This window comes from Monodon monoceros, unplaced genomic scaffold (assembly GCF_005190385.1).
Source record: "Monodon monoceros isolate NGI ecotype Baffin Bay Population unplaced genomic scaffold, NGI_Narwhal_1 Super_Scaffold_9, whole genome shotgun sequence".
NCBI lineage: Eukaryota > Metazoa > Chordata > Mammalia > Artiodactyla > Monodontidae > Monodon > Monodon monoceros.
Window position 1 is genome coordinate 21012497 of NW_021703786.1, and position 25301 is coordinate 21037797.

Sequence of the window (25301 nt, forward strand, 5' to 3'; positions counted from 1 at the left end):
CAGCTTTCTTTTGATTTCCATTTGCATGGAATATCTTTTTCCATCCCCTCACTTTCAGTCTGTATGTGTCCCTAGGTCTGAAGTGGGTCTCTTGTAGACAGCATATATATGGGTCTTGTTTTTGTATCCATCCAGCGAGCCTGTGTCTTTTGGTTGGAGCATTTAGTCCATTCATGTTGAAGGTAATTATCAATATGTATGTTCCTATTACCATTTTTTAAATTGTTACGGGTTTATTTGTGTAGGTCCTTTTCTTCTCTTGTGTTTCCCACTTAGAGAAGTTCCTTTAGCATTTGTTGTAGAGCTGGTTTGGTGGTGCTGAATTCTCTTAGCGTTTGCTGTCTGTAAGGCTTTTGATTTCTCCGTCGAATCTGAATGAGATCCTTGCCAGGTGGAGTAATCTTGGTTGTAGGTTCTTCCCTTTCATCACTTTAAATATATCATGCCACTCCCTTCTGGCTTGTAGAGTTTCTGCTGAGAAATCTGCTGTTAACCTTATGGGGATTCTCTTGTATGTTATTTGTCGTTTTTCCCTTGTTGCTTTCAATAATTTTTCTTTGTCTTTAATTTTTTTCAATTTGATTACTATGTGTCTTGGCGTGTTTCTCTTTGGGTTTATCCTGCCTGGGACTCTCTGTGCTTCCTGGACTTGGGCGGCTATTTCCTTTCCCATATTAGGGAGGTTTTCAACTATAATCCCTTCAAATATTTTCTCTGGTCCTTTCTCTCTCTCTTCTCCTTCTGGGACCCCTATAATGTGAATGTTGTTGTGTTTAATGTTGTCCCAGAGGTCCCTTAGGCTGTCTTTATTTCTTTTCATTCTTTTTTCTTTATTCTGTTCCGCAGCAGTGAATTCCACCATTCTGTCTTCCAGGTCACTTATCTGTTCTTCTGCCTCAGTTATTCTGCTATTGCTTCCTTCTAGTGTAGTTTTCATTTCAGTTATTGTGTTGTTCATCTCTGTTTGATTGTTCTTTAATTCTTCTAGGTCTTTGTTAAACATTTCTTGCATCTTCTCGATCTTTGCCTCCGTTCTTTTTCCGAGGTCCTGGATCATCTTCACTATCATTATTCTGAATTCTTTTTCTGCAAGGTTGCCTATCTGCACTTCATTTAGTTGTTTTTCTGGGGTTTTATCTTGTTCCTTCATCTGGTACATAGCCCTCTGCCTTTTCATCTTGTTTATCTTTCTGTGAATGTGGTTTTTGTTCCACCGCCTGCAGGATTGTAGTTCCTGCTTCTGCTGTCTGCCCTCTGGTGGATGAGGCTATCTTAGAGGCTTGTGGACGTTTCCTGATGGGAGGGACTGGTGGTGGGTAGAGCTGGGTGTTGCTCTGGTGGGCAGAGCTCAGTAAAACCTTAATCCGCTTGTCTGCTGATGGTTGGGGCTGGGTTCCCTCCCTGTTGGTTGTTTGGCCTGAGGCGACCCAAGACTGGAACCTACCAGGGCTCTTTGGTGGGGCTAATGGTGGACCCTGGGAGGGCTCACGCCAAGGAGTACTTCCCAGAACTTCTGCTGCCAGTGTCCTTGTCCTCACGGTGAGCCACAGCCACCCCCTGCCTCTGCAGGAGACTCTCCAACACTAGCAGGTAGGTCTGGTTCAGTCTCCCCAGGGGTCACTGCTCCTTCCCCTGGGTCCTGATGTGCACACTACTTTGTGTGTGCCCTCCAAGAGTGGAGTCTCTGTTTCCCCGAGTCCTGTCGAAGTCCTGCAGTTAAATCCCACTAGCCTTCAAAGTCTGATTCTCTAGGAATTCCTCCTCCCGTTGCTGGACCCCCAGGTTGTGAAGCCTGATGTGGGGCTCAGAACCTTCAGTCCAGTGGGTGGACTTCTGTGGTATAAGTGTTCTCCGGTTTGTGAGTCACCCACCCAGCGGTTATGGGATTTGACTTTACTGTGATTGCGCCCCTTGTACCGTCTCATTGTGGCTTCTCCTCTGTCTTTGGATGTGGGGTGTCCTCCTTGGTGAGTTCCAGTGTCCTCCTGTCGATGATTGTCCCACAGCTAGTTGTGATTCCGGTGCTCTCACGAGAGGGAGTATGTTGGCTTCATTTTGAATCTTGGATTTTGCCATTGAATGTATCAGTTCTCCCTCCAAGTTTGACTTTCTGCAAATTTGATATCATGACTCATAAGTCATCATCTCAATCACTGATAAGACATATTGAATGAGATTAGGGCATGCCATCAGAAACCTCCCTCTAGTTTGATTCATTCATGTATTTGTATAAATAAATAAATAAACAAATATTTACTGAGCACCTAGAATGTGCTCTGGATTGGGCACTCTTTGATTTTTTTTCTTTTTAATTTTTTTTTTGGCTGCGTTTGGTCTTCGTTGCTGTGCGTGGGCTTTCTCTAGTTGCGGCGAGCTGGAGCTACTCTTCGTTGCAGTGTGCAGGCTTCTCATTGCGGTGGCTTCTCGTTGCAGAGCACGGGCTCTAGGCGCGAGGGCCTCAGTAGGTGTGGTGCGTGGGCTCAGTAGTTGCGGCGCATGGGCTCTAGAGTGCAGGATCAGTAGTTGAGGCACACAGACTTAATTACTCTGCGGCATGTAGGATCTTTCTGAACCAGGGCTTGAACCTGTGTCCCCTGCATTGGCAGGCGGATTCTTAACCACTGCACCACCAGGGAAGTCCCTGTTTAATTCTTTAGACGTGGATATTCAGCCACCTACAATTTGGTAGTCATACTTTAAACCTAGCCCTTATTCTTCATCTTGCCCATCAGAAATCCTGAAAAATTCTGTCAGGTGCTTTGCTAAAATTAAGTATACAATTTGTATAGCAATGCCTCCATGTACCAATCTATTAATAATGGAAATGAGGTCAATTTGACCAATTACCCTTAATAAGCCACCTTGGCCACCAGTAACACCTGCCATCTTTGATAAGGGCTCAAAACCTAGCTGACTACAGATCAACAGGAGACATACCAATCTATAATTTCTGGAATCCATTTTCTCTGTCAAATCTGGGCATCTCCAATTTTTCCCCACCCCTCTCAGCCTCCTGATTTCTCAAGATTTACCAGTAGGGGTTCTATATCATACTGGAAATTTTTCAGATATATTTAGTTGGAATCAAGAGCTCATGCAAAGCAGCAAGGCTCTCCTTGAGTGCTGCATTGTCTGTCTTGGGTCCCCATTATTCCATAATCATGTTTGTTAACCTTTCCAGGTTGAATATTATTTCCTTTAACAAAGGAAGTGGAAGAAAATTAGGAGAAATAAGGCTTTAACTTTTTTCAGTGTTTTATTAACATCACATCATCCGCCTTGGACCGTTATTCTTGCTCTGAAAAAAAATTTTAGCTTTTAAAGGCTGCTTTTGTTACATTTGCATTTTATTATAAGCTCTCATCATTCTGGAATTCAATGCTACTACTACTAATATGAATACCACTTAATATTTATTGAATACTTACTGCATTCTAGGCACTGTGCTAAATGACTTACACATATTCATCACATTAGTAAACATTTCTGAAACTATCCATTCTTATAATTTGTCCTTTAGTTTTTCTCATTTGCAGCCTCTTAAAATCTGAGTTTAGCCGTGAGCTCCTGGTGCAACCACTTGTGTTTCTTTTCTTTTTTTTTCACTTATTTATTTTGGCCACACTGCACAGGTTGTGGGATTTTAGTTCCTCAACCAGGGATCGAACCCAGGCCCTTGGCAGTGAGAGTGCGGAGTCCTAACCACTAGACCACCAAGGAATTCCCCACTTGCATTTCTTAAAAAGCTGCGTCTCATTACCCTCTCGTGGATGGGTGGGTCCTGCCTCTGAAGCCAGAATGATCCGGGTTTGGGAGGAGTCCTGCCTTCCAAGACCTGCAGGAGGGGTGGTTCCCTGGGGCTGAAGGGATGATGCAAGGTCACGACTCAGGCTAAATGTTGGCTTTGTAAGAGAAACGAGACGCTAAAAATTAACCAAGGAAGGATGCAGAAGATGGAGAGGTAGGTTGAGCATCAGGACCTAAGCTCTAGGATGCAGGGAAAATGAGTCCAAAGGTTAAAGTTTGGGAAGCAGGGCGTGGTCAGGAAGTGGAGGCACATCATTCCAGATGGGGGCTGTACCTCTGTGAGCCCATCTGTGAAAGTTCACTTTACTAGTCAGCTTGACTGGGCTGGGGGATGCCCAGCTGGTTGGTAAAACGGTATTTCTGGGTATGTCTGTTGAGGGTATTTCCAGAAGGGATTAACATTTGACTCAGTAGACTGAGTGAAAAAGATTCATCCTCACCGGTGTGGGCTGGCATCATCCATTCCATTGAGGGCTAGAACAGAACAAAAAGTGGAGGAAAGGCGAATTCTTTCTCTTCTTGAGCTGAGACATCCATCTCTCCTGCCCTCGGACATCGGAATCGGAGGTCCTGGTTCTTGGCCTTGGTCTCCAGGACTTACACCAGGCTGACGCTCCTTTGGCCTTCTTTATGCCACCAGCTTTCCTGGTCCTCCAGCTTGCAGACAGCAGATCACAGCGCATCTCAGCCTCCATAATTGTGTAAGTCAATTCCCATAATAAATTTCCTCTCATATATCACTGTATATCCTACTGGTTCTATTTCTTTGGAGAACCCCACTGCACCATCATTTCTTCTTTTCAACAATGAAGGTCAGAAATGAGTCCAGAGGAGTGGCTCTCTCTACTGTTTTCTCAACTTGCTGAGGACTGAGGCCGGCCATAAACAGGTAGAAACTTACAGGACGCTGTACTTTTAGCAGAGTGAGTCTTTCTTATGACTTCCCGAGAGCCGAATTTCCTCACCACTCCTGAATCTTGACTCTGTTCCATGCTGTGATTTGCATTAAAAAAACCCCTAAAGATAGAGCCTCCTCGCTGTGCTGTCAACTCTTGGAGATAAGGGCTCGTTTTTTTGCAATCCCTTTGTTTTTGAGAAATTGCCTCCTAGGACCTGGCAATGGGTAGGTGTTTTAACAAATATTTGGTGAGTTAGTGAATGAAATCAAAGTGCTCTCCTTTTGCTCTTCTGGCTGGGTCGTGTAGATAAAAGTCCCAGGGCAATATCATTTCTAGTTCTTTCTCCTTTAACGACCTTAGAAATTCTCCACAACGGATCCATTCTCAGAAGTGAGGATTTCCAGGCAAGTGATTTGCACACAAAGACTGCTCAATATATGTTACTTGTTCGTCTAACTAAAGACCCCAGAAGAGGCTAACGCCCCAAAGGAGCAAATATTTCTCTTTTAGGACTTCCCATTCCAAAGCAAACATCATAGGGATGAGCAGGCAGAAGGCAACCAATAAATACTTGGTGACTAATTAGGGAGTATAAATATGCAACAGTGGAAATTAGAAAGAAAAAGAGCTGCATTATAGATAAGCAGATGACAAAGTTATCCAGAACAGTAGAATCTACCTCTGTGAGCTCTGGGTGTAGGAGAGGAAGCATTGGCTGGCGAGGCCGATCTTCCTTGTAATTGGCTTCCATTAGGATAATATTGCAATTAGCCTGGGATATTATAGCAGCTACCTTCTAGTCTTGGGACAAACTCCTGGGGGATTTAAGTTGGGTGGTAAAAGCAGGTTGTCCCAGGAATAAATAAATTCACTGTGAACCACTTCTGAGTCAACCCTCCCCAAGTGGCTAATGGAAGCACAACTGTCATAGTAAATTTGACTGGGTCGCTTTGTTTTGTGTCAATGACACTTAAACACAAGCTCGAGAATCTGGATGGCCAATTAACAGAACATGGCTCAGGAAGTTAGAAGTTTCAAATTTCAGAAAAATCAGTGAGTTTAGACAACTTGAGTATTTTCTCCTCATTAGGGCAGACAGCCTCAGCCTCCAAGTTCTGGCTGACGAGGACTTGCTGTGAAGACAGGCACCAAAGAGAGTAAAAAAGAGTGTTCTCAATTATCTTGTCAGTTATTGAGGTGTTTAAAAACTCCACCTCACCCCCCTCAACAATCCCACTTAAACAGCTCAATTTCATGTGTTTAATCTGCTGACAGACCCAGGAGAATGGGCTGTCTCCCTGGCTGGGGTGGGTATGGTTTGGCAGGTTCAAGGTCCTCTCTGCCTGCGACAGAACCAAGCCACCAATTCTTGCTCTCTGACCCCTCCAACCAGCAGATTTTCACTTCATTCATCCCATCTCATCCACCACACTTCTTCTCTTTCTTCTGTGACAAGAGAGACAGCTGTAGTGCACAGAGTTTTTTGTCAAAGGGTCTGAGCTGGAATCCATGCCTGGCTCCACTGCCAACTAGTTAGGTTCTAGCTTTCTGAGGCTCAGTTTCTCCATCCATAAAATGGGTACAGTAATATCCTCCCGAATCACTCAGAAGGTTGCTGGAAAGGAGTGGTGACTATGTGACTGCCCTAAGCTTTAGACAGCTGCCTGGGCGCTGGTTTGTAGCCCACAATCATTACCAGACACTGACTGATGATCAGCAGCCCTTAAGATCAGCCCCAGTAGCCTCCGTGTTGATGCAGGGTTCCCTGTAGATGGCACTCTGGCCCTGAGAGTGGTGCTAGTGATAAACCAGGGCAGGTGGGATCACACCCGGGAGTTTGGCAATCCGTGAGTCCAGCCTGGGTTTCCACTTCCTGTACATCCTGAATCTGTGCCCGCACGAAATGTCTCCCACTGCCACCTTTGTTTTCTTGTAGGGCCAGTTATCTGCTAAAATCAGCAGTCCTCTATTTCTCGTTTTCTTTCCTCTCCAGTGGATGGAGCAGTGGGTGTCCCCGGCCTCCTCTGCCCCTGCCTCTCCTACTTGGCCATGCCCTTTGACCCCTGTGAACCCCTGCAGCCCATGATGTGTCTGCAGCTCCTTCGATCCCTTTGGGGCATCTTAGCACTTAGATGACTCCCGTGGGCTTCCTTCCCCTGTGACAGAGGCTGCCATCTCTGCTCTTGGAAACATCCTTGTTCGGACTTCATTTCTCATCTGAGATGAAGCTATGTAGTCTGAGAAGGTATCTAAGCCAGTGCTAAAAGAGAGGGGCCCCAGGACCCCTTGCGTCGCTAAGAAGACAAAGGCTGAAGGGCATGGCTTGGCTCCAACAGGTAGGTTAGGTTGGAATCCCAGCCCACCAGGGGATGCCCTACACCTCCCTTCCCTCCTGCACGGAGAAGAGAGTGATACCTGCCCTCTAGGATGCGGTAACAGACTCAACGAGGTGAGTCACGCAGTGGACTCAACAGAGTGCCAGGCACAAGGTGATACTCAAATGAGGGTGATTACTATTCAGTGAGGAGTAGAGGTGATGGCTTGGGGCATCAGACCAGGGAGAATACAAGGCCCAGGTAGTGAGGGAGGACCGTGGGAGGGAAGTGATAGTGGGTTCTGGAGAGGAGGGTTTCTTGGTGGCCTTTGAAAGCCACTGTGGGAACCCTCCCTCACTCAGCTGACCCCCCTGGGGGCAGCCCGGCTGGCTGGGATCTGGGCACCGGGCAAAGTGAGCTGACCGTCTGGCCAGCTGTTTTTGTAAAGAGATGGTGTCCGAGGCTTTGAGAGCCGAGCTCCTTTGACCCACAACTGGCAGTGGAGGCCAAGGCCCCCTGGAGACCACCACACTCCTGATCGGGAACGCTCAGGCCAGCAGACTGCAGGAGCCATTGGGCGCAGGATCGGGTCTGCAGGAAGCCCGTGCAGAGGCCTGAGGGCCAGAGCCTGCGCTGAGCAAACCGCGAGTGCACTGTCTCACCCTCCTGGTCAGTGATCCCCGTCCCCCAGGGGCGCCGTCTCCTCTGTGTTCCATGAAGATCCTTCCCTTCCCTGGCGGCGGCATTTCTCACACTGCACGGTTAGAAGAGCGGGTTCTGAGGCCAGGCGGCTCCCCTGTGCATTAGCAAGTTGACCTTGAGCAAGTTACTTAGCCCTTTTGGCTTCAATTTCCTCAACTGCAAAATGGAATTGTTGTGAGGGTCTATGGAGTTTATTCATGTAAGGTGTTGCAATAGGGCCTGGAGTTTAACACGTGCCCCGTATGTGTGATCCGGAACCACTGTGTGCCCGGGGTCCTCGGTGCTCTCAACACCTCACCTCGTTCTCTCCCATCTGAAAATCAATCTTTCTGTCTGTCTCTCTTACTCCCCTCTTCCCTTTCCTAGCACAGTTTTCCTTCAACAAACACGTATGAAGGGCCTGCCACATGCCAGACACTGGGGAGGGGAGGGTTTTGGGCCACAGAGATGGAATACACAGTGAGTCCTGGACAGGACTCTCCAAAGCTGTGATCTGTCCACCCTGCTGCTGTTTTTACCATTGCTACCATGGAGCCGGTCGCCCTGGCCCTGAAGACTGGTCCAGCCCGGCCCCCACAGAGACAGGGCTGCCCCCGCCCTTAGCCTCCCGGGAGAGCTGGCGATTCTGCGGAGGGGCAGGGGGCAGTGGAGGTAAACGTCTGGCTGGGAATGAATGGGGCTGGTGGCTGACAGCACGGCCGTCAGATCCGGAGCTCCTCATCCAGGGACAGCGTGCCTCTGCCCTGCTAATGACAGAGCTGTCACTCACAGGACACCATGGAATCATGCAGGACTAGACATGGCTGTCTCTCCCCTGACAGGGTGACACATGTCACGGGGGCCTGGGGAGCTCGAGGGGAGAGTTGGGATACCCTCCCCCCAATCGGGTCACACAGAAATGTCCTTACACACCTCAGTGCCTTTGCACAGGCCGTTCGCTCTGCCAAGCCTGCCCTCCCCTCCCTTGGGCCTTCTCCATCCGATGGTGACTCACGTGTCCTTCAAGACTCGGTTCCCGGGTCACTTCCTCTGGGAAGCCTTCTTCAGTGCCCCAGGATGGAAGGAATCCCTACCTTCTCTGTGCTGCTCTGGCGTCCACAGTGGTCATGGTGAGTGATGGTTATTTGTTTAGGTGTTTGTTCCCCTGCCACACACAGTGAGTTCTTGAGAATAAGGGCCAAGTCTCAGGTTTCTCTGTATCCCAGGGCCGAGCACATAGTTGGCACTCCACAAGTGTGTGCTGAGGAGTGGATTGTTATTGCTGCCACCATCCACCCCGCACAGTCTCGACACTGAGCAGGATCCAGTCCCTGCCTGATGCCTGGCCTAGAGCCGCAGAACCGCTTTAGTGAGGGGTTGGGGTTTGGAAGGCCAGCTGGATAGAAGGATCTAGAACAAGGGGATCTTTTCCTATTGAGGACCAAATTTAAGCTCTTTTTTCCTAATGAACTAGGAGAGACCCGTTTGGAATTGTCTCCAAATGTACACGATGGATTTGAGCTCAGAGCTAGCTAAGCCTCTTATTCTCATCTGAGGTGACCTACAAAACGTGAACTGCACCCACCAAAGGTGGAAATGAGACAGGATCTCCCAGGCAGAAACCCAGGGAGAGTCCTCCCACAGACTACAGAGGGAAAAAACAAAAAGCAGCTTTATTTCAACTTTGTAATCAAAAACATAAAGTGTTCCGTATGTTTGATCTTAAGATGGAGAAGAGAGAACAGAAAATGACAACAAATGAAGGAAGCAATTAGGAAAAAAATTCCTCCCATTCTTTGTGATGGTCAGTTAAGGAAGAAAGACAAGGAGGAAGAGAGAACAGGAAGGGGAGAGGAAGGAGGGCAGTGTGCAGAAAAAATGACGTGAAAGAAGAGAGAGGCCTGAGAGAGAGGGTCTTCGAGAAAGCCAGAAGAGATGAACATAGAAACACGCATCCCCACAGACACACAGACACAGACTCACATACACACCCCCACAGACACAGACTCATACACACAGACACACATGCACACAAATAGACACACAGACACACACATAGACACACAGACAGACACATACACACAAACACACACACGTTTGATCTCATCCAAGACTTGCTTTCTGAAATTAGTTTTGTTTGTGGTTTTTACCATTGAAGGGGGCAATTCTGGACATATTCCTCTGTTGTTTTCTGGCCTCTAGAATGAAAAGTTGCTGATGAGAAGTCTGATGCCATTCTTAGTATTGATCTCTTTGTTTTACAATCTGATATTCTCCCCCCCTCTGGAAACTTAATATCTTCTTTTATCTTCATACACATCACCGTGAAAGAAGTCTGGGCCTCCATTTATTCATGTGTTGGATGCTCAATGGACTTTCAAAATCTGGAAATGCAGGTCCTTCAGTCCTGGGAAATTTTTTAGTGTTATTCCTTTGATAATACATTCCCTTCCATTTTCTCTATTTTCTTTCTTTTGTTGGGCCTCCCAGGTAGATCTTCTGCTTTCCCTATTTTTTCTCTCTCTTATTTTCCATACTTTTATTTTTTTCCACTTTCAAAGATTTTCTTGCCTTTATCTTCCAAACCCTTCTATTGACTATTTTATTTCTGCTATCATATTTTCAATATCCAAGGGTTTGCTCCTTTTTTTTTCCTGATTATTCCCTTTTATACAACAGTATTTTGAGGGTTCAATTTACATACCATAAAATTCATCCATTTTAAGTGTATGATTCAATGATTTTTAGTAAATTTACAGAAATGTGCAACCATCACCACAATCCAATTTGGATTATTCCTTCTCGTATAGTCTTTTGTTCTAGTTTCATGGGTGAAATATGTCCTTTTATCTCTCTGAAGATATTCATGACCACTTTTTTTTTTTTTTTTTTTTGCGGTACGTGGGCCTCTCACTGTTGTGGCCTCTCCCGTTGCGGAGCACAGGCTCCGGACGCGCAGGCTCAGCGGCCATGGCTCACGGGCCCAGCCACTCCGCGGCATGTGGGATCTTCCCGGACCGGGGCACGAACCCGTGTCCCCTGCATTGGCAGGCGGACTCTCAACCACTGCGCCACCAGGGAAGCCCGTGACCACTTCTTTGATGTTTTCTTTCCTCCAAGTTCCTCTCTTTGGTTGGTAATCAGCTGCTTTCAGTTCCTGTCCTTCATATTGCTGATGTTTCTCAAGTTCTTGGTTATCCTTTGCAGTCCACTAATATTTAAGAGTAAAGTATTAAGAAGCATCTGGACATTCTCTGCACGGGTGTCATTTGTCAGTTGATGAGCTTCACCATAGGAGCTCTATAGAGGCCATTTCTTTGGGGTTCCCCAAATGTCAGTAGCAGGTCTTTTTTAGGGGCCATTCAATTTCTCCAAAGAAGAATCCAGCAACTGCCTCTCTGGGGTGGGGGTGGATGAATGGGGTGGTGTCGTGCAGATCAGTTGCCAATATCCTTGGAGCTGTGTGGCCCTGGGGGTACAACCATTTGTAGGTAGGGTTTCATTTAGTCCTCCTATTTTCCCTCTGGTGCCTCTCTCCTCTACTGTTCCTGTTCTTTTTTTTTTTTTAAGAGGTATTTAATTTTTTAAAATTAATTAATTAATTTATTTTTGGCTGTGTTGGGTCTTTGTTGCTGCGTGCAGGCTTTCTCTAGCTGCAGCGAGCGGGGGCTACTCTTCATTGAGGTGCACGGGCTTCCCACTGCGGTGGCTTCTCTTGTTGCTGAGCACGGGCTCTAGGCATGTGGGCTTCAGTAGCTGCAGCACGTGGGCTCAGTAGTTGTGGCTCACGGGCTCTAGAACTCAGGCTCAGTAGTTGTGGTGCGCAGGCTTAGTTGCTCCGCAGCATGTGGGAATCTTCCCGGACCAGGGATCAAACCCGTGTCCCCTGAATTGGCAGGTGGATTCTTAACCACTGTGCCACCAGGGAAGTCCTGATTTGAGCTTTAGACTCTCAGTTTCTCCACTGAATAAACCCCCTGCTGGGGTATAGAAAGGTGATCACCTAGCTGTACCAAATGGGTGTGGGGACCTTGGGCATCTTTCTACTGATCCCCCAGTTTCCAGTTGGGCTGAACTTGTCCAGTTTCCATTTCTACAACTCATCCTTGTCTTTTGCGGTCCCCGGTCGGTACCTGCAATCCCTTTGTCTTGCCAAGATTCCACAGCTTGAACTGGCTCCATTCTCATTAGCATCCCCCCTGTGTAGGCACATGGTATTCAGATTTCTCAGCTCTGATAATTCCTCCACCTGCTTTCCATCTTCCAAAAATCTGTTGACATCTTTTGTCTTCTGCTAGTTTTTTTTCTCTTATTCTTTTCATTCCTGTGGGCTTATACCTTTTTTATACCTTGACGCACATTTTAGTGGACTTTCAGAAAGAAACAATGATAAATCCATGTGCTTGATTTGCCAGGTTTAACCTGTGGGATTAAAGATTTTTCATGCTATATTGTGTTTTTGCAGCTATAGACATAAGAAAAAACAAGAGGAGGTCTCCTGTATTCTATACCAAATATGTTACAGAGTCTCTTCTTATCAGAGCGATCTTTCTAATCTGGGTCACTGGTTCTTAAAAAAGATGTGGGAATCTGAGGGAAATCCTGAAAAAGGAGCCTTAGATGATCAAAGGGATGGACTTTGGATCCAGGGGAATGTTTGAAGGTGTTGGTGATGTTTAACTGGGAGAGGAGGCTCAGGGATGGTTTAGTGATTCATTTGAATTCATTTTCCTTAAAGTGATTTCTGTCGTGATGCATCCCCCGCTCTCCTACTTTGTGTTCGTGTGAACTTCTAAGTTGCCATGGAAGAGGCAACCTAAACTTGAGAGAGTGGGGGCTGTGGGGAGAGACCAAGACTGTATTAATCAGGATAGGTTAGGCTACGCTGCGGTAATAATTCAATGCTGGAATTTCAGTGTCTTAACACAGTAAAAGTTCATTCCTCTGTAATTTCTCCTTCTTGTCCCTGCTTGGTAGCTCCCTCCAAGAGGTGGCTCAGGGACCCGGGCTACATCCATCTCACAGCTGTATCGTCTGGAATACACATTTTTCCCAAGGTTCTGCAGAAGGGGAGAAAGAACTGGAAGTTCATGCAAGATGTTTTTAAGGGCTGAGACTGGAAGGGGTGTATATCACTTTTACCCATAACCATTGGCCAGAACTCTGTCATATGGCCCCACGTTACCTGTAAGGAAGGATGGGAAAGGAGGTCTTCCTGTGTGCTCTGGAGGAGGACGCAGTGTGGTAAGGACGTTGCATTGTCTTTGCCATCTGTCTACTAGGTTTTCTGAGGGAGATGCCAATATTCTTAGGGGAAGGGGAAGTATGGTCTCTGTATCCACAAAGCCTGAAAGGAGGAAATGATGTTCAATTAAAGTAGGAGGCAGCAGTCAGACTTAAAGAGAACTTTCTTGATTTTAAGGGAATCAAACATTAGAAAGGCAATTGGGAGGTGACATCTACCCTTGCAGATTCCTGAGAAAAGAGGTCCTGGGAGTTGATGGATCTACCTGCTTGCGGGATGAACCAGATAATCTTTTGGAATTCCACCTAATGCTGGGATTCTACTTTCAAATATGCAGGTCTCAGAGTTTGTAAAGCTGGAGCACAAGGACCAGGGGCGGATCCAGGTTTTGTGAAGCCTGAAGTTTATACCACTTTGGGTGCAAGTAGAGGGCCTCGAGCATAAACTCCTCTGGCCAGGAGAGGCCCATTGTTCACTGGAACCAACCGATTCCAACACACCCGCCCCCAACAGACTTGCTCTTCCAGATTCTAGATCACCCTCATGACTTTTTCCCAGCTCTTTAACTCAGCAAAAAGTTGTTGAATGCATACCGTGTACAAGGCACTGGGCTGGGCCCTTCAGTATCTGCCTCTGTCACAGGGCTGAGTTGGGCATCAGCCCAGGGGGTGTCGGTCCTGATCTGAGAGGCTCCTGGGTCTGTGCAGGCAGCATCAGGGCAAAGGAGGAGGGGGAGGACGGGCACAGAAAGCCAGAAGGGAGAGCAGGGCCACGTGTGACCTGGGGACAAGGGCATTCATCTGTGGACGTCAAGGCCCTGTGCTTGGAGGAGAAATCCATGCTGCTCTCTGTCTTGCTTCTAAAAGGAAATGTTCCTGCAGAAGCCTGCTGTGGATTGGGAGGCTCGGCTGTTTCCTGCGGCCCCCCTGTCAGACACATCACTCCTCTCCAGGGGCTGGAGTAGAGTGTCACCGCAAAGAGTCAGCAGTCTGCGCTCAGACACTTGGTCTGGAGCCCAGCTGTCAGCCCTGTCCCCACTGCTGTCCCCAGCACTGTCTGGGCCTTTCTGAGCTGATCAAACTGCGGTGTCTGGGAAACTCCAGAGCAATGCTAAGTCCTGTATACAACCTCCAAGTGTTTTCTTTTCTCTTAGAATTTTTAACCAACAGAGTCACAAGCCAGCAGTGGTTTCTGAGGCCCCCTCTCTAGTCAGAAGACCAGGCCACTGATTTGCTGGACAACTTGACAGACACTTTCATCTCCCTGGGCCTCTTTTTCCTCACCTGTAAAATTGAGAAAATAACCCCCGTGAAGGGTGATTTTGGTCATGGTGACCAATGTCACTATGGGTCTGGGGGACAGGAGGGGACATTGACATCTCATAGTTTATCCTTTGGTCCAGCCGCACAGGTGCTAGCCAGGGGTCCCAATCAGTTAGGTAGAATGGAGGTAGTTGGGCAGGTAGGGTTCTTGGAAGCCCCAAATTTGCTTTATGGTTTGTGACGTTCTCACATGGTTTGCACTGGGCCGTGGCCTGGCAAGGTTGGACGGAAGGAATAAAAACAATCAACTTCCTTAAAGTGACTTGCTTGGAAATTTTTACATGGAGACACACTGTACTGAACAGACCCGAAAATGCATTTTTAAAGCCTTCCTGATGAAGCAAATGCAAAACAACTCACGTTAGATATACCTCCATGGAAGAGGACTCTTAGGGAAGGAAGAGAGGTTTTCTCAGCCAGAGAAGGTGGGCCGAGGAAGAGGCGGGGGAGATGTCAGGGTGGCCAGAGAAGGCGTGGGGAGGCTGATTTGGGGTCTCCTCCAGGGTTCACTATGACACCGATTTCTACCCAGAAGCCTCAGAGCCCTGCCCTCTGCTGTTTACACTAGTTCTTCCCAGACTTCTTGGGTGGACGTCTAATTTGGGGTCTAAATGACTTTGGGGCTTCATTGATGGACTTTGGGAGATGCCAAACCATCGATATATGCAAATTTCCTGTACGTGAAAAAGTTTCACGTGGCTGGGCTTCGAATTTTTTCTGCAAAGAGGGGCCTGACTTTTCTCCCGATTCTTCCACGGGTCAGGACCCAGGACAGAAACCCTCACTCTAGACCAGGGGTCCCCAACCTTTTTGGCACCAGGGACCGGTTTCGTGGAAGATAATTTTTACACGGACTGGGGAGGGGTGGGAGAATGGTTCAGGCAGTAATACGAGCCATGGGGAGCGGCAGATGAAGCTTCGCTTGCCGTCCGCTCATGTGCTGCCGCATGGCCTGGTTCCTAACAGGCTGCGGTACCAGTACTGGGGGTTGGGGACCCTTGCTCTAGACCATGCTGGGGGCCAGAGAAAGCAGGCAGCTGGGTCACTGGGAGGGTGGGAAATATAGGCCACTCCCAACTTTAGAGGGAGATGGGGTACCCAAAGGAAGATGGAAACTTGAACCTCAGAACGCATTTTCCTCTAAGAGGCCTGCCCCTGTGGCAGTGACCCTCCCTGGCAAGTAGCAAGAGCCTCCAATGTATGGACCCATTCAGAGCCCCTGACTGGGACCCAGTGTGAGCCTGGGACTGTATTGGGTGTGGAGCACGGGAGGAAGATTAGACATGGTTCTTGTCTGCCCGTGTGGGACTCTCAAGTCTAGGGGCCTAGGTGCCCAGAGAAATGACAATGCGATGTGGTAAGTGCTATAAAGGAAGGTAAAGAAAGGTCAGGCCACACCGAGGGAGGAAAGGTTAGCTCAGTCTGGAAGCTGGAAGGCCACCTAGAAGTGGGAGCACCATGGGCCTTAGGGCCAAAAAGACTGGGGTGTGAGACCAGGCTATGTGACCTCTGAGAACCTCAGTTTCATTTTCAGTGGGATGTAATGAGAACTATTTAGAGTTGTTGAGAGAGTCAGATGAAGTCGTGGTCATGCAGCACCTCCCTGGATTGGACCTTAGAGTGGGATTTGGCTTTTGGAAAGACCTAGGAGCAGCAAGGGCAGCATGGGTAGAGGCATGGCTCAGGAGGGTACATTGCACTGACTCAGCAATGCGTCCCACTTGGAGAGACTGCTCCCTTTTGATGGTCCTGCCCACTGTGGATTCAGTGACTCAGCAATTCTTGATTCGATGATACAGCAATTCAAACATTTGTGCATGCTGGTGATTAAGCAAGAGGACTGTTTATAAGATAGGGCTACCGGCAATAATAATAATTGTCGGTTACAATGAATGAGAGCTTCCTACGTGCCAGGCCCCGCATGGTGTCTGTGGATTAACTCACGATCATTTGATCATGTGAAGGGAAGAGATTGGGACAACCCCCTCACCAGAGGCCTCCTGTCACCTTCGGTTCCAGTTCATTCCTGCCCCACCCCCATTCTCACCCAAGCCTCCCCACCCCTGCCCCGTATAAGCCATGATCCTCTTCTGAAAGTCCTAGGTAAGAGCCAGGAGGGACTCTGGAGATGTGCCTCATATTATAGAGCAGGAAACTAAAGCCCTTGAAAGGAAGGGATGTGTTTTCTAGACCACAGAAAGAAGCCTCAGAGCCTAGCAGGTGCTGGATGGATCTAGGCAGGGGGTGGGGGTTAGCTTGAATTTAAAGCCCACATGATCTGGGGTGGAGGTCTTCTGGGTAAGGTCAGACCGGTGATACGCTGGGTGTCCACGTGTTCCCCAGATTCACATCCGGGCCACTCTCCTTCCGAGCAGCCATTGTCTTCAGTGACCCAGGCCACCTGGTTTCCCCTCAGGTCAAGCAGCTGAGGTGGGAGGCCCAGGCCTGTCCAGGGCTCCATCTCAGGCCTTGTGGACACAGGAGACATGGTCTGGGTGCCGTGGACATGGTGAAGTGTGAGGTGATGGGAGCTGCTCACTGCAACACTGTGTGAGGGACCAAACTCTCACCCACCTTGTGTCCAGCCTCAGTTCTTTTGGGGATATACCTAGGAGTGGAATTGCTAGGTCAAATGGTAACTCTGGGTTTACCTTTTGAGAAACTACTAAGCTGTTTTCCACAGAGGGTGCACCATCTTACATTCTCACCAGCAAAGTACAAGGGTTCCAGTTTCTTCACATCCTGGCCAAATTTTGTGATTTTTAAAACAAGATTCTTTTTCCTCTCTAACAGCGGCCCCTGCAGGGTCACCCCCAGCACGTTTTGTTCTCCTTAGGGCCTGATCTCAAATGGCCCCATTCTCACTCCCGAGTCTCCTCAGCCCAAGTGTCGCTGCAGTAACTCAGGAACAAGGTGCTAAGGCAGCAGTTCTCAAATTTTGCACAAGATCCCCTGGAGGGCTGTTAAAACACAGGCTGCTGGGCCACACCCCTACAGTTTCTGATTCAGTAGGTCTGGGCTGCGGCCCTGGAAAATGCATTTCTAACAAATTCCCAACTGGTGCTGGCGCTACTGCCAGGGGACCGATCTGAGAACTAGGCTTCAAGGTAGTACTTTGTGCATTTTGTCCTAGGAGGTCCCTGCTTTGTTCTTTCCCTTCCTCATTTATATAACAGTAGCACCCCCATACCTCAATTATACTTTAAACTCCCCCTCCCCCAGATCTTGTGAGGCTGGGGGTGGGGAGGGGAGGGGACAGGAGGACAGTGATTCTTCCTCTTCTCAGTTCTCAGACCCTCAGCCCAGCCGCGCTGCTCCATCTAGAAAGCGAGTGTCCCCTGGCTGACAGCATCACAAACATTGAGGTCCCAGTGTAGCCTTGGATCAGCTTCAATTGGCTTTCCACTTTGGATCTATTCTTGGTGAGAGACTGATATCTCACTTAGTGTGTTAAATGGATGTTGGGAGTTGAGTGTGATGAAGATTGCCCTGGGAATACTCCCCCGGGGCCTGGTGTGAGGGAAAAAGACCAAAAGCCTGGCCTCTCTTCTGGGGTGAAGGGCCTCTCATCTGGGCTCCCCTCCCCCCAACTCTAGCATGGAGACCTTGACCAACTGTTGGCTCCTGGATTTGGCAAACAGATTCCAGCATCTCAGCTCCAGCCTGGCTGCCCACTTTGCACGACAAATCACTTCCTTTATTTGGGCCTCTGTTTCCCCATTGGTAAAACGAAAGACTCGACTACAGCAATGGTTTTCAAAGCGTGTCCCACAGAACCCAGGGTTCTGCTGAGGGTCAAGGTATGTGTCAAATCCTTCACCTCTGCTTAATTAGAGTGGCCTCACTTGCCTTTATGTCTTCGGGTTCTATATAAACATCTTGATCTCCAGTGGCCTCGGCCTGCAGCATCTTGAAGCAGGATTTCGGTTCCCTGGCCAGAGATTGAAGTCAGGCTGCAGCAGCAAGGGCGCTGAATCCTAGCCACCAGATCACCAGGGACCAGTGGCCAGTGACGACACCCTGACCTGTCGGCTTTGTAGAAATGAATTCCCACAAAGAGACAGAAAGTAGTGAAACAAGTAAAGTGTTTATTAGAAGGAAAATGGGTACGTGTGAATAGACACACAGGGGCGACTCAGAGAGAGAGTTGCACCCTCGTGGTAGTTTGAATCACTTATATGGGGCATTTCTTCTGGGTTTCCTTTGGCCAATCATCTTGCTTTGCCTGGTTCTGAGTCCATATTTGGTTTATCTCAGGATCCTCCCCTGTGTACGTGCGCATCTCTCAGCCAAGATGGATTCTAACAAAGAGGCCTATGGGTAGGTTGACAACACTTACTATGGGGGAGGTTGACGTCCCCTCCCTTTTTGACCTCCAAGGAGCCTTTCTGCTCATGTGTAGTCGGGGATCCTTGACTTTGAGAATGAGAAATACGTGGTCTCTTATCCGGGCAGGGCTCAGCTCCTCTCTCACTCTTGCTATTATCTTCATCTTGGAGTATCTGTCCACAGGGGACACTCCAGCTGCTCAGCTTGGGGCCCATCTATTTCCTGCCTCAATCTCATTTGGAAGACCAAATTTCTGCTGCTGAAAAGTAGTTTGAAAATCACCGGCTTAGATGATCTTGAAGATTCTCCCCATTCTGGTTTTATCTTCTATATTCTGTAGTTCTTTGGCCTCTGTATCTTTTTTCAAGTCCAACCTGTGTGTGACTCCACCTTGAGATTTTTCCTTGAGCTTCTGAAATTCGGTGCTCAGGAAGTGTGTTTCTTCCAGGACAGATGTGGGGGGCAGGCCTGGCAGGTTGGCCTCTGTTCCAGTCGACTGATCTGTTTAGGGGGGCGTCTCCAGGCCAGGTGGGAGGGGCTGGGGTGCGGAAGGAGGTTTGAGTGGACACCAAGAGCCTGTCAGTGTGTGTGTGTGTGTGTGTGTGTGTGTGTGTGTGTCTGTGTTTTCTACTAAGAAGAAGCCATTTGCAAAGGAGTAGGAGCCCATTTCACAGCCCCTGTGACAGGCCTGTGTGAAACCAGCAGACTCCCAGGCCCAGGGATGGTGAGAGGGTGAGAGTGAAGGTCGAGGGGGAGCCATCCATGAGGGTGTTTTCTGGATATCAAACTGACCTCCCGCGAGTGAAGTTGGTACAGGGCAGCCAGTAAGCATGATTAAAGAGCTGTCATCAGGACAGAAAAAGGCATCCATGGAATACTTCTTTGAGAGCCAGAAAGGCGGTAGGAAGATGGTAAACTTCACTGAATTAAAGGAGCTGAGGCCATTTCTCCTGGAGAAGAGTAGGCAGGGGGTCGGGGCAGTCAGGGGGAGCTATCTATTACGAGGCTCAGGTACATAAGGTTGAGTATCCTTATTCCTGGGAATGTGATGCACAGTCTTCTGGATTGCCCGTGAGAGAGAGGTAGGGCTAAATCATTTTACAGACCCTGAAGCCGCAACTGAAGGCTTCTCAGGCTGGAATATATTATGCGTGGGAGCACCTCCTGTGATTCGCCATAAATTGTGGCACCATGGCCACTCTGGAGACACTGAAAATATTCAAAGGGAAGAAGGAGGAAGGGAGTTGGATGACAGGAATGTGTGTATGAAGGGAGTGCCCAGGCAAGGGAGAAACAGGCAGCTGTGGTGAGAATAACGCTCCCAGCCAGGACCCAGGTTCTAGCCCTGCCCTGGCATTCCTTAACTGCGGAAATTTGGTCAAAGGCCCTTACCATGTAGAAGAAAGGGCTTTGCAGCCAGATAGAGCTGGATTTGAATCTTAGCTCTACCAATTCTCAGCTGGATGACCTCGGGCAACTTATTTGAACTCCCAAGTCTCAGTTTCATTATCTGTAAAGTGGGAAATAATAATACCTGTGGATGTCACTGTGTTTGTTGCCCATCCAAAACCTAATCTCTCCTTTTTCCTTAGATTTTGTTTAGATGGAACATGCTCTGGGAAGGAGGGTCCCTCCTGAAATTTCAGTGGATAAAGTACAATTGGTCTACTCCAAGCATGGTCATGTCATTTTCTTTTTGTTATTGATTAGTTTCAGGGTGGGCATGTGACCCAGTTTTAGGCAATGAGATATAAAGGGGAGGCTACTGGGGGACTTCTGGGGAGGATTTTTCTTCATCACATGCCAAGAAGTCCTGCTCCCATTTTCCTGCCATGAATGAGATTGGGTGCTGATGTGATGCTTGGAGCTGTGGCAGCCATCCTGCAACCATAAAGTAATAAGCCTGAGAAAGGAAAGCTAACACAGCAAGGATGGTGGGGCAGAAAGATAGGAGGCTGGGTTGTTTTTTATTGTTTTTTTTTAACTTTTTATTTTATACTGAAGTATAGCCAGCTAACAATGTTGTGATAGTTCCAGGTGCACAGCAAAGGGACTCAGCCATACACATACATGTATCCATTCTCCCCCAAACTCCCCTCTCATCCAGGCTGCCACATAACATTGAGCAGAGTTCCCTGTGCTACACAGTAGGTCCTTGTTGGTTATCCATGGAGACTTTGTTGATGACTTTGTTGAGATGTTGCATCAACCCTGGGATCTCTCCAGACTTCTTTTCTGATCTGGTGAAGAAGCTTTATTCCATAAGACATTAGCAGACACACTGTAATCTACAGCCGCAGCATTCCTTCCAGTAACACAGCGATCTCGGGTTCGTTGTGAGAATCGAATGAGATCATAATATATGGGAAAATTCCAAGCCCAGGACTTGGCTCAGAGTAGGTGTTCAATGTGTGCTGGTTTCCTCCCTCTTCTGTATTTTCATGTCTTAATTTTAGATTTTATTTTTCTACTCTACCAGCCTCACAGGACTGTGATAAGAAACAAATGAGATAATTGTTTTTTATTGCCACAATAATGCTGTAGTAAAAGATAACCACAAAACCTCAGCGGCACACGACAATAAACATTTCTTTAGCTCGCAAGTTTGTGCCTTCGTGATGTAGGCTGGCTTCCTCACAGGGCTGGTGGTTGGCTGGCTGTTGCTGAGGTGATGGGGCAGCTGGACCACGTACCTCTCTTTCTCCACAGGGCAGCCCAGGTATAGCAGAGGAGCAGGAGAGGAAGTGGAAACTTGCAGCACTTTCTCAAGCCTCTGCTTCGTTCCTGTTGGCTAACATCCCACTGGCCAAAGCAAGCAGGAGCCTATTTGAATAACAAAGGGAGGGAGGAAAAATTGGGCTAGTTTTTGCCTTTGTTTTTGTGTTTTTTGCAATTAGTCTACAACAATAATATATATGAAAGGACTTTGCAAGTTGTAAGGGGCTCTACAAAAGATAGTGGTGATGAGGATGATGACTTAGACAATGGCCAAAAAAAGGAGGAATGTTACATGAAATGTCCAGAATAGGGAAATCAATAGAGACAAAAAATAGGTTAGTGGTTACCTAGGGCTGGGGGAGGGGGTGGGGAGTTTTGGGGGTTGATGGCTAAAGGGTGCAGGGTTTCTTCTGGGGGGTCATGAAAATGTTCTTAAAAAAATTTTTTTTTTTTTTGGCCATGTGGCTTGTGGGATTTCAGTTCCCTGACCAGGGACTGAACCCAGGCCACAGCAGTGAAAGCACCAAATCCACCAGGGAACTCCCCGAAAATGTTCTAAAATTGATTGTGTTGATGGGTACACAACTTTCTAAATACACTAAAGGCCATTGAATTATACAGTTTAAATGGGTGCATTGTATGGCATGTGAATTATAGCTCAATAAAGCTGTTTCAAAAAAGGAAAAAAAAAAAGGAGGGATGGGGCTTCCCTGGTGGCGCTGTGGTTGAGAGTCCGCCTGCCGATGCAGGGGACACGGGTTCGTGCCCCGGTCCGGGAGGATCCCACATGCCGCGGAGCGGCTGGGCCCGTGAGCCATGGCTGCTGAACCTGCGCGTCCGGACCCTGTGCTCCGCAACGGGAGAGGCCACAACAACGAGAGGCCCGCGTACCGCCAAAAAAAAAAAAAAAAAAAGGAGGGATGATCCTGTATTAAGGATAGGTGCTGTGACTGACTAGGTGGTGGCAATATCTCCCATTTCCTATAAAGCTGCCAGGGCACCACGATGGGAGACCATTGAAAAACCAACTTGTTAAGGTTTTCTCCACCTCCCTTGGAAATAATCTCTGACTTTATAATGGATTCTGTGCAGAAAATAAGATTCTGTTTGCAGCAATTCACTGCATGGCCAACTTTAGGACAGCAAGCCCTCTAAGCCTGGAGAGGGACCCGGGGTCTCAGGCATGTGGAATGTGGAGGCTCTTTACAGGCACCACATGAGGTGTGGGAACATTAGCCCCAGGCCTGTGGAGGGAGGAAAAAGTCTTCTACACTCTTAGGGTCCCTGGCTGGGTCTGAAAACAAAACTGACAAAGAACAGGAGAAAAGCATAAAAATTTATTTAACCTAAGGTTTACATGATTCCAGCACCTTCATAAGGAAATGAAGACCCAAAGAAACGTTAAGCCTGGGTGTTTTCATGCTAGGTTTGCTGAAGAGTGGACAGTCATGTTGAAATATGATAGGTCAGAGAGTATGAACAAGTGTAGTAAACTGGGGGAGACTTAGCAAGGCCCATTCGTCCAGATTCTTCTCGGCGTCCCTCTGTCTTGGAGATAAGGATGCTCCTTTCCTCTGGGTATAGGGAGGGCACCTCTCATGGGAGGATCTTAGGACCTGATTCAGGGGAGAAAGACGGGGGAAGGTCAGAGATACTTTCCTCTTCTGATGTTTTTCTCAAACTCTTTCAGCTTGAAATATTTGATATGCCAAGGTGCCGTATTTTGGAGCAGAGTGTCCAGAACCCGTCACCTGCCACCCCAGCTGGAAGGAGCATTAAGGACTTCTGTTCTGTTGCGTGTTTGCAGAGGTAGGGTGTGTGGAAAGGGGACAGGCTAGAGCATGAGGACCTACAGGGAAAGATGAAAGCCATTGAGTTATGAGTTGAAGAAGGCAAGCTCAAAGGGTGACTTAACACCATCTTCAGGAAACAAGTGGGCCATGTCCAAAGGCGACTCTGCTGACTCTTTGAACTTGAGTCCTGACCCTGCGACAGGCCCTGTGCTTTGTCTGGAGATCCACAGCTGGCTGCCCTGGGCGGGAGGGGAGGCTCCGAGACTGACACGGGATGCTTGGGCTCACAGGGGGCCTCAGAGCTCATAGAGGGAAACCCTCATTTCTCGTGGGGAGTGATTGCCAGGGCTGGAATCCCAGCCTCGTCAAATAGAGAGACTGGGCTTCCCTGGTGGCGCAGTGGTTGAGAGTCCGCCTGCCGATGCAGGGGACACGGGTTCGTGCCCCGGTCTGGGAAGATCCCCCATGCTGCAGAGCGGCTGGGCCCGTGAGCCATGGCCGCTGAGCCTGTGCGTCCAGAGCCTGTGCTCCGCGACGGGAAAGGCCACAACAGTGAGAGGCCCGTGTACCACAAAAAAAAAAAAAAAAAAATAGAGAGACTGTGATATTTGGGGAAAAAATGATTTTAGATTTTGTAATGAAAAATGTTACTATACTTACCTGATGACAGGACATGCCTCCTACACAGCGAGACACTTGGTAGGAAGAATGGTAATTTAAAATAGGCAGCTTCCAGGTGCATATACTTAATAATACGCTGCTCCCCACCCCTGAGCCATATCCGGGGCTACCAAGCTGGTCTTTGTTCTTGCCCTGGGCACCAAGGGTTCCGGTGGTTGAGGGTGCACCAGAGAGCAGGTGCTGCTTGAGCTGAGTCCTGAATGGGGCCAGACCTGGCCAGGGAATGCGGGATTGGGGGTGGGGGATTCCGGGTGGGGGATGGAGGTGCGAAGGCTCACACCGTATTCAGAAGGTAAACATGGTTTGGCTGGGCAAAGGCTTAAAGGAAAGAGGGCAAGAGATGGTCCTCAAACGGTAGATGGGGCCAAATCCTGAGGGCCTTGAATGCCATGCTAAGGAGGTCACAGCATCCCACCTTCAGACCTTTGCTCATCCTGAACTATGAGTCCCCCAGGAGGAGGGCTGGGAATGGGGTGAGATGGGCAAGGTACCCAGGGAGCAAACTTTCAGGAGGCTCTCATTCTCAGAGTCATGAGAGGGCAGGGCTGGCCCCTGTGAGTAAGTAACTCCTTATTTTGCCCACTCGCTGCCTACTTGCCTCACCCTAAACCTGGCCTGCTCAGGAGACAGGTCACATCCTGTAAACCTTTGTATCCCAAGGACCTAAAACAGTGCCCGACCATAGTAGGTCAATAAGTGCTCACTGAATGGATGAATGAACTTTTTTTTTTTCTCTGTCTGGATTGTGTTTGCCTTCCTCATGGCCAAAGTGTCATTTCTTTCATGGCTTACTTCTTCCCTGCAGCCCCTCCAGAGAGCCCTTCCCTGAGTCCTCAGCTCTTATGTTGAATACACGTCTCGTCTCCCAGCCAGATGGTGTTGTTTTGCCTTGGACAAAGACGTAGACACAGTAGGCTCTCACGCTAGGGGCATCACCAGCCTCTGAACCTTTCCTGGGCAGGCTCAGTAGTTCTAGAATATCCTGGCCCCTTGGATGGGAAGGACCAGCTGCAGCTGCCGCTGAGATCTGAGGCCTCTCTTCTTCCCCTCTCCTTCTCTACTCTTCATAGGGCCAGACTCAGAGAAGGTTCTGGAGGCAGTGGCTCCAAACTGCCCCTCCACTGTATTACCCTCTTATCCAGCCTGCTTCCTTTGCTCAGCCCCCTTGGACCACTCCCAGCTGGCTGCTACTCATGCAGTTATGAAGGCGCCAGAGGTCTTCTGATATACCCACCCCTCCCTGCCTTTCTGACTGATGGCACTCCTCGCCAGGCTAAGAAAGGACGTTCTTGGGCTGTTGAACATTCCTGGACTATTGAATCTGGGGGATGATTAATGATGCTACTTGGGAAAGGTTGAGACAGTCACCTTTCTGTCCAGTGGGGGGGTCTATTTCAATCAGGGAGTTACTCTTGCTGCCCAAAGAAGCCGATCATCAGTCCCCTCCCATGATTACTTACTGCTGAAGGGAGAACAGGCATGTGGCATCGACTGGGCACCAAGAAGGGGGC

The 25301-nt window shown here is 48.4% G+C and overlaps 1 protein-coding gene across 3 annotated transcripts in view; it reads left to right on the plus strand.

The window, feature by feature from the left end:
* Nucleotides 1–25301, plus strand: part of LOC114889585 (ADP-ribosylation factor 2) — a 62018-nt gene that overhangs the window by 25725 nt on the left and 10992 nt on the right. For 2 of the 3 annotated variants that reach the window (XR_003792056.1, XM_029212929.1), the window contains exon 5: nucleotides 23007–23125. The exons of the other annotated variant lie outside the window; for it this stretch is intronic. Coding sequence is in view for 1 of the 2 variants with exons in the window: in XM_029212929.1 (XP_029068762.1) it covers nucleotides 23007–23125 (119 nt within the window). In the remaining variant the exon portion in view is untranslated. The remainder of the gene's footprint in view (nucleotides 1–23006; nucleotides 23126–25301) is intronic. 3 annotated transcript variants of the gene reach the window in all.